Raw genomic sequence first — 9,707 nt, forward strand, 5'->3', positions numbered from 1 at the left:
GAATAAAAGTCAGAAAAATGTCTGAATTCTTTTTTTAAATAGTCTGAAAAATGTCTGAAAAAAGTCAGAAACATGTTTAAAAATGTACAAAAAAAAGTCAGAAAAAAAGTTCAATAAAAATCTGAAAAATTTACAAAAAAGTCCCAAATAGTCTGGAAAAAAGTTAGAAAAAGTCAGAATAATGTCCAGTAAAAAGTCGGAAAAATATCCCCAAAAAGTCAGAAAAATTTCTGAAAAAGACTAGCTTGTCATGAAGGAGGTTAAATAATGCTCCAAATTTACGCTAAATTGTGGCGAGGAAAAACTGTCACTGCCATTTTCAAAGGGGTCCCTTGACCTCTGACCTCCAGATCAGTGAATGTAAATGGGTTCTATGGGTACCCACGGGTCTCCCCTTTACAGACATGCCCACTTTATGATCATCACATGCAGTTTGGGGCAAGTCATAGTCAAGTCAGCACACTGACACACTGACAGCTGTTGTTGCCTGTTGGGCTGCAGTTTGACATGTTATGATTGGAGCATATTGTTTGATGCTAAATGCAGTACCTGTGAGGGTTTCTGGATCAATATCTGTCATTGATCTGTGTTGTTCATTGATTTACAATAATAAATATATACATACATTTACATAAAGCAGCATATTTATCCACTCCCATGTTGATAAGAGGATTAAATACTTGTTAAATCTCCCTTTAAGGTTCATTTGGAACAGCCCACAATGTAACTCACTGTGTCTATAGTGACATTATAGTGTGTGTTGTGCTGTACATACTGTACAGACTAAAAAACTCAAACTATTTTAAATGGTGGCGGCGGTGGGGGGGGGGCTTCGTCGTCTCCAGTTTGTCTGACCCAACTACAGCGGAGGCTGCGTTCAACAGCAGCAGCACCGTGTACATCCTGTCGGCTGAAATCTGATGCGGAACAACAAATTAAAAGCTATAGATATATACAGTCTCTGTATCTCCAGTGCTGTTAACGCCCCGAGCCCACTGAGCCCACTGAGCCCGGTATAAAACCAGCTTAAGTTTCCCCCTTCATCCAGCGTGACGGCCGCCGCACCACAGAAGAAGACAGAGGAGAGGTGCAGGACAGAGAGAGAGTGACAGGTGAGCAGGCAGCGTCAGCTAAAGGTCCGAGTTTAGTCTGAGGATTAAGATCAGCAGCTGTGAGGATAAAAATATACCGACATCATAATAGAATTAAAACAGGAGGAAGGTCGAAGGCAAAGTCACACGCTGAACATCAGCTCAGTCTGAACACACGCCAACACGCCAGGAAAACTTCACTTCCCATCATGCACCTTGGGGCTGGGCAATATGACCATATATACTGTCAAAACAATATAAAAATGTCTATTGGATAAATGTGTCTATTGTGATGTAAGCTAGTCCTGGACTTATCTTTGACTGATGATCTATTCTAGCAGTTTTTAGGGAATTACCTGTTAATAAAAACATTTAAATTATAAATCTTTACTTGAAAATGAAAAGTTTGAGGACTTTTTTCAGCCCTGAGTAGTGTGTCTAGTAATGTTTTTTAAATTAACTGTAAAAGCTTTTATTATTGTTTTATCATTTATTTATTTTATTGCTTTTATTATTATTTTATTTGTATTATTATTATTATTTAATTAAATTTTTTTCTTATTATTCTTTTCTTATTATTTATTTTATTGCTTTTATTATTATTTCATTATTATTATTATTATTTTATTGCTTTTATTATTATTTATTTATTTTATTGCTTTTATTATTATTTCATTATTATTATTATTATTTTATTGCTTTTATTATTATTTATTTATTTTATTGCTTTTATTATTATTTAATTTTTATTATTATTATTTATTTTATTCGTCGGGTATATTTATTCCAATATTCTTTATATATATTGTGTATTCTATAGATATGTTTCTTTAGTGTTGATATGTACATTTTATTTACTGTTCCTGTGCATTGCCTGTAAAACCTGCAGCTGTAACACAATCATTTAATTCTATCTATCTATCTATCTATCTATCTTTTATAGTTTAAGACGTGACGTATGGAGTCTCTACTCTCTTCTCAGTGGCTCTTAGACCTAACATCTTTTCCTGACCACTTCTCCTTGACCTCGATGGAGAACGTCATGAGGTCAAGGAAAGATGACAAGGAGAATTCAGAAGGACTCAGGAAAAGACAACCGCGATGTTCAGAGACTCTGACTGCTCTTTCACTAGAAGCTCCGTGATGATGATGAGGATGATGATGATGCGACGGCGGCGGATGTTAGTGACGTCATGCTGCCGTGGTGAAACTACAATGTTCTGAAGACGGACTACAGAAGGCGCTGCTTTACCAGCGCTCCTTCGACTTTATTTCTCGTATTATTCTGACTTTATTCTGTAAATCTCAGATGTTTTTTCCCTCAATGTGGCCCTAATACTCCGTAGTACATTGTCTCTTTGGCCCTCACTGCATTAGACTTATATACTATATACTTAGACTATAAACTGTTACCTTCATCACAATGATCACATGTTTTGATGCTCCAGACAGATATATATTTATGTTTTATTTGCCTAAATGTCTCTTTAGATAGTAAAGGTTGCTGATCCCTGCTCTAGAGGACTCTAACAGCTCTCATGACGGCTGCTCCTGAGGTTCTTCTGGGTCGTTTCACTCCGTTATGAACCTTCCAGAGAGAAAAGGACTATTCGAACGCAGCCCAAGTCTCCTCTTAACCAAGCAGAGACAAAGTCTATTTCTGTCTCCTCCAGGAAGTTGTGGCAAGCTGCGAGCTCCTACGCTATCTCTGCTGCACGCACACACACACACACACACACACACACACACACACACACACACACACACACACACACACACACACACACACACACACACACACACACACACACACACACACCAGCTTTAATGTTAAACATGAGGACAGATTAAACTGGTGATGGGAGTTTTCAGCTGACAGGAGGTGATGATATAGTAGTATAATCTCTCCAGTGGTGGAGGAAGTATTCCGGTCCTTTACTGCAGTAGAAGTAGAAGTACTATTACCACACTGTGTCTTTCTCTCTTGTGATGTAAAAACCACAAACAGAGAAACAGCCGTCGTCTTTTCTCAAGAACAAGATCTGTACTTATCAGACTGCTGAAAGGAAAATGAAAGAGAAAAACCCTTCACGTTTAGTAGCTGCAAATAAAACTATGTAATAAAAAAAAAATTTAATAAATAAATGATTCGATAAATAAATAAATATGTCATTAAATGTAGCAAAAATAATATTAAAAAAAATGTAGACATTTATAAATAAAAATATTGTGACATAAATTGATATTTTATTTTAATATGCTTCTTTATTTATTCTTATCTTTTATATTCATTCCCTTATTTATTTTTTTTACATTTATTTATTTAATTTTGCGTTTACTTTTTATTTATATATTTAGTTAGTATTTATTTTTTCTTTTATATTTATTTTTAAATGCACGTATTTATTAATTTATTTTGTATTATTGTTTTTACATGTATGTATTACTTTTTACATTTATTTATTTTATATTTTTCAATGTATGTATTTATTTATTTGTATTATTTATTACGTTTATTTATTTATTTTTGCATTTATTTTTTTTTACTTATTTTATATTTATTTTGAAATGTGTGTATTTATGCATTTATATATTTATTTATTTATTTCTGCATGATTTTCCCGTTGCATTTCACCCCTTATTTATTTACCCCAAATTATTTATTTCTGTTTTTTTTCTTTTTACATTTCTTTATGCATTTCTACATTTAAAAATAAATATAAATGCAAAAATATAAAAATGCAAAAATAAATAAATAAATGTAAAAAATAATAATAATAAATAAAATGGAAAATTAAACAGAAGAGTACATAAATAAGGGAATTAATACAAAGATAAATAAAGTCACAAATTAAAACACATTTGTATCAATTAATCAATGGCTACATTTATTTGAATATTATTTTTGCTACATTTGATTTCTATGATTTCTGAGTGGATTCATCCTCTGGGGACCATCAACGTCTCCATGGAAACACAGACAGACACACACACACACAGACAGAGAGGAAGGGTGTTTCCTACCTGAGGCTGCGTTGCCGTTGGAAACCAGATGATGATGATGATGGTGATGATGATGGGGGTCCAGGTGGGAGTGGTCACCGCCGTCCAACGAACTGTGAGCCCCGACACACACACTCAGCACACACACCAGCCACACGCACACACACACACCCTCCATGTCTGCAGAGAGAGAGGAGGAGGAGTTCAAACATCTGTTCACATGTCAAATATTTTCAAAATAAAAGCAGTTTATATCACTTCGTAGTTGTTTTGAGTCTCTGCGTGGTCGTTCTGCATCTCCTTTAAGATGTTTGAGTCTCTTTATAGTTGTCTTGGGTTGCGTTGAGTGTCTTTGTGGTTGTTTTGAGTGTCTTTGTGGTTGTTTTGAGTGTCTTGGGTTGCGTTGAGTGTCTTTGTGGTTGTTTTGAGTGTCTTTGTGGTTGTTTTGAGTGTCTTTGTGGTTGTTTTGAGTGTCTTGGGTTGCGTTGAGTGTCTTTGTGGTTGTTTTGAGTGTCTTTCTGGTTGTTTTGAGTGTCTTTGTGGTTGTTTTGAGTGTCTTGGGTTGCGTTGAGTGTCTTTGTGGTTGTTTTGAGTGTCTTTGTGGTTGTTTTGAGTGTCTTTGTGGTTGTTTTGAGTGTCTTGGGTTGCGTTGAGTGTCTTTGTGGTTGTTTTGAGTGTCTTTCTGGTTGTTTTGAGTGTCTTTGTGGTTGCGTTGAGTGTCTTTGTGGTTGTTTTGAGTGTCTTTGTGGTTGTTTTGAGTGTCTTTGTGGTTGTTTTGAGTGTCTTGGGTTGCGTTGAGTCTCTTTGTGGTTGTTTTGAGTGTCTTGGGTTGCGTTGAGTGTCTTTGTGGTTGTTTTGAGTGTCTTGGGTTGCGTTGAGTGTCTTTGTGGTTGTTTTGAGTGTCTTTGTGGTTGTTTTGAGTGTCTTGGGTTGCGTTGAGTGTCTTTCTGGTTGTTTTGAGTGTCTTTGTGGTTGTTTTGAGTGTCTTTCTGGTTGTTTTGAGTGTCTTTGTGGTTGCGTTGAGTGTCTTTGTGGTTGTTTTGAGTGTCTTTGTGGTTGTTTTGAGTGTCTTTGTGGTTGTTTTGAGTGTCTTGGGTTGCGTTGAGTGTCTTTGTGGTTGTTTTGAGTGTCTTTGTGGTTGTTTTGAGTGTCTTTCTGGTTGTTTTGAGTGTCTTTGTGGTTGTTTTGAGTGTCTTGGGTTGCGTTGAGTGTCTTTCTGGTTGTTTTGAGTGTCTTTGTGGTTGTTTTGAGTGTCTTTCTGGTTGTTTTGAGTGTCTTTGTGGTTGCGTTGAGTGTCTTTGTGGTTGTTTTGAGTGTCTTTGTGGTTGTTTTGAGTGTCTTTGTGGTTGTTTTGAGTGTCTTTCTGGTTGTTTTGAGTGTCTTTGTGGTTGTTTTGAGTGTCTTGGGTTGCGTTGAGTGTCTTTCTGGTTGTTTTGAGTGTCTTTGTGGTTGTGTTGAGTCTCTGTCGTTGGTTTGCATCTCTTTAAGCCCATTTTGAGTCTCTTTATAGTTGTGTTGAGTCTCTTTGTGGTTGTTTTGAGTCTCTTTGTAGTCATTTTGCATCTATGTAGTCGTTTTGTGTCATGAAAGTTGTTTTGCGTCTCTTTATTGTAGTTTTCAGTGTCTTTGTGGTTGTTTTGTGTCTCTTTACAGTTGTTTTGAGTCTCTTCGAGGTTGTTCTGCATCTCTTAAAAGTTGTTTTGTGTCTCTTTATAGTTGTTTTGAAGGTCTTTGTGGTTGTTTTGAGTCTCTGTGGTTGATTTGTGCCTCCTTTATAGTCGTTTTGAGTCATTTTGTGGTAATTTTGCATCTCTATGTAGTCGTTTTGTGTCTCATTAAAGTAGTTTTGTCACTTTACGGTAGTTTTGAGTCTCTGTGGTTAGTTTGCGTCTCTTTAAACTCGTTTTGAGTCTCATTAAAGTTGTTTTGCGTCTCTTTATTGTAGTTTTGAGTGTCTTTGAGACGTTGTGTGTCTCTATAGTAGTTTTGTGTCTCTTTCTGGTCGATTAATTGACTTTCCAACATGTTAACAATCACTTTATACGGAGGTTCTGGTCCCGGGCCTCTGAGTCTAGACCCGGTGGACCCGGTAGGCCCGGTAGACCCGGTAGAGCCGGTAGAGCCGGTAGACCCGGTAGAGCCGGTAGAGCCGGTAGACCCGGTAGTTCAGTACTCCATCCAGGATACTAGAAAGCCACCGACCTCTGACCCTCTCTGGAGCCGTTATTAGAGGAGGACTCTTCACTATGTTGTTATCCAAATCATTTCCATAATGATTTGAATCTTGGCAGCAACGGAACACCTATAATGCTGAATTTAAATAATTTATAGCACTGGAATATCTATGTTTATGTGGTCTGAATTCATCTCTTTGAGTTCTTAAATTTCACGTTGTGACATTTAAAAAACCTTAAAGGGACTGTTTGTAACTTCTTACACGTATAAATCATTGCTGGTCGGTGTCTCATGGTCTCTCGTGTGTCTCATGGTCTCTCGTGTGTCTCATGGTCTCTCGTGTGTCTCCTGGTCTCTCGTGTGTCTCATGGTCTCTCGTGTGTCTCCTGGTCTCTCGTGTGTCTCATGGTCTCTCGTGTGTCTCATGGTCTCTCGTGTGTCTCCGCTGTTCAGACTCAGACTCCAACACAAACTCCAGTGAAGCACCAAAACCTCTTGGTTGTATCTAGTGAAGCTGTTAAACAGTGTTGGCCGCGGTCGGAGGACGCGGAGGAGACCGTAGCTTTGGTCTCCAGGACCGGAGTCTCTGCTGTACTCTGCTCCTCTGCTCCTCTGCCTGCCTTCACTCACACACCGCGCTCCTTCTCTCTCTCTCTCTCCACCTCTCACGTGCATGCTGCTCACTCCACACTGCAGAAGAGTTAGTTTAGCTCTGAGAATATCTAGTGAATGTTCAGTGGACGTTTGTGCAGAAATAACTGCTGCAGCTCCTCCAGACCAACAGAGGTTTCCCGTGTCTTGTGAAGTGACGGGGCTCCGCAGAGAGAAACGTTATCGTCTCCCCCGTTCCCTCCGGCCGCGGTCGGGAGGCTGAGGCGGGAAAAGCCAACACTAGGATCAGCATTGATTCATGGAGAGACCTTTGTCTGGTCAGCTAACATTACTGCCAAGCAGCTGAAATATAGAGTGATATTGTGCTTTTAGCTGACGTGTGTCTCCTCACTGTGTTGAGCGATGCTCCTTCATGTCTATGTAGAGCGAGCACAAGCGCCAGCAACAGGACGCTGACTTTAGTTGACTTAACGGACACAGGTGAAGCTGTTAACAACACATTTAGGATTCTTACAAACAGTCACTTTAATTTACAGTAAATTATATATATTCTTAATTCAAACATTCAAACCTTTCATTTCAATAAGCTGAATTCAGATCTAAACAGATGATACTTCTGTTGTCTAGTTTTGACCACCTTTCATCACTCAGCTTTCAGACAATATTTACACAAACAGAACAAAGTCTGACTCAGAAAATCATTTAAATGTTGATCTGAAGAACAAACATGAGGCGTTCACTGTCTCCTGTTGATCCCAATTACACAGAACCAGAAAATCAACTGCTGAGCCTTAAAGTCATTCAGTCAGGAGTTATAGGAATAATATTATAATCATTATGTCAAAGTAAATATTAGAATATAACAGAAACACTACAGGACTTAATAGAAGAAAGCATTGGGTATAAAGTGATATAACATCTGTAATAGTACAAACTAGCCTCACCTGCAGCAGCATGTGACCAGCATCACTAGATGATCAATACTCCAGTGATTTATCTCATTGATCTGCTTCTATAAACTTCTTCTTCTTACATTATTGTTATTGTTGTTATCAATAAAGTGTATTTGTCTCTCAGGAGGTCAGAGGTCAGACAGCTGTTCACTTTCACACCCTGAAAACAGGTTTCCCTCCTCAGAGCAGAAACACAGATTAAAGAGTTTAAAGAGTCTGATCTCACCTCTGCAGCAGCTGCTCCTCTAATCCATCGATCTGATCGGATCGATAGAGAGTCTTCAGAGTGATGGTAAAGATAAAGACAGTTTGTTCCTCGTTTCTCCGCCCGAAGACTCAAACTCAGCAAACTGCTGCTGAAAACCCAAAACCCCCCCCACACGCACACACATGAGGAGTTCCGCCTGGTGCGTTCAGGGACCCGCAGAAAGCTCCGAATTCAGAGAACAGAATGAAAAAAAACTTCAATTAATCTTTACCATAAAGAGATGCAAAATGACCACAAAAGATGCAAAATGACCACAAAAGGACACAAAATGACCACAAAGAGATGCAAAATGACCACAAAGGGACACAAAATTACCACCAAGAGACAAATTTACAAACAAAAGGGCACAAATTGACCACGATGGGACACAAAACGCCCACAAACGGGCAAAAAATGATCACAAAAGGACACTAAATGATCACAAAGAGTTGCAAATGGACCACAAAGGGACACAAAATGACCACAAAGAGAAAAATTTACCAACAAAAGGGCAAAAAATGACCACCATGGGACACAAAATGACCACAAAGAGACAAATGACCACAAGGGGGCACAAAATGACAATGAAAGGACACAAAACGACACAAAGACACAAAATGACAACAAAGAGAAAAATTTACCAACAAAAGGGCACAAAATGACCACGATGGGACACAAAATGACCACAAAGAGACAAATGACCACAAAGGGGCACAAAATGACAATGAAAGGACACAAAACGACACAGACACAAAATGACAACAAAGAGAAAAATTTACCAACAAAAGGGCACAAAATGACCACGATGGGACACAAAATGACACAAAGACACAAAATGACCACAAAGAGACGCAAAATGACCATGAAAGGGAATAAAAACAGACAGAAGCAAAACGTCCACAAAGGGACATAAAATCCACAAATAATATTTACATATTTATATCAATCCAGAACATCTGACTAGAAAATTGTCTTTTGTTGATAAAGACCTCACACTTTATTATAAATAAATCTAGTGCTGCATTTTCATCCCCATATCTTATTCACAATAAATAAATAAATAAATAAAATGATTTAAAAAATGTATCTGTTGCTCAAGCCAGGCATATTTTATGGAGAATATTGAGTGCGAAAAAATAAATACTTAAATAGTTTTTCAACCTAAAAAATGTGCAGAGGCCTGAAAAAATAACCTAAATGATTACTTCATTACTATTACGATTAACTGACTAATAGTTTAATTTCTAATCTGAATATTAAATCAATGGAGGTCCAGAACAACACATATATTAGTAAATAAAATAAATAAGACATGATAAGAACGACTATGTTGGTAAAGTTTCAGGCTCATGAGGTAAAATCAGCTGCAGGTTCTCTCCTCTTAATTTTCTTTCCTGGTTCTCTAATTTCTGACAGACCTTGAAGGCATCATCTGTGTGACGCACTAGTGTGATGACGCCATCCTGCGGCCAGAGAGAGGAGGTGCAGCTCAGAACAAATCCTTTATCCCTTCTGCTGTTCAGCTGCTGAACACAGACCATACCCCTTTAAATGACTGTTATCTAGAGGAACTTTAAAGGGACTGGTTGTTACTTTTTACACGTAGAAATCTACCGGGTCGGTGTC

The 9,707-nt window shown here is 37.9% G+C and overlaps 1 protein-coding gene across 5 annotated transcripts in view; it reads right to left on the reverse strand.

Moving 5' to 3' along the window:
* The window catches only part of LOC141753307 (stromal interaction molecule 1-like), a 102,289-nt gene extending 94,086 nt beyond the window's left edge, over positions 1-8,203 (reverse strand). For 3 of the 5 annotated variants that reach the window (XR_012590427.1, XM_074611831.1, XM_074611834.1), the window contains exons 1-2: positions 8,061-8,203; positions 4,116-4,274 (exon numbers count right to left, since the gene is read on the reverse strand). Coding sequence is in view for 4 of the 5 variants with exons in the window: in XM_074611831.1 (XP_074467932.1) it covers positions 4,116-4,272 (157 nt within the window). In the remaining variant the exon portion in view is untranslated. The remainder of the gene's footprint in view (positions 1-4,115; positions 4,275-8,060) is intronic. The other 2 variants (XM_074611833.1, XM_074611832.1) reach the window with 2 other exon arrangements.
* Positions 8,204-9,707: the final 1,504 nt, after the last annotated feature.

Source organism: Sebastes fasciatus, chromosome 16, assembly GCF_043250625.1.
Source record: "Sebastes fasciatus isolate fSebFas1 chromosome 16, fSebFas1.pri, whole genome shotgun sequence".
Classification (NCBI taxonomy): domain Eukaryota; kingdom Metazoa; phylum Chordata; class Actinopteri; order Perciformes; family Sebastidae; genus Sebastes; species Sebastes fasciatus.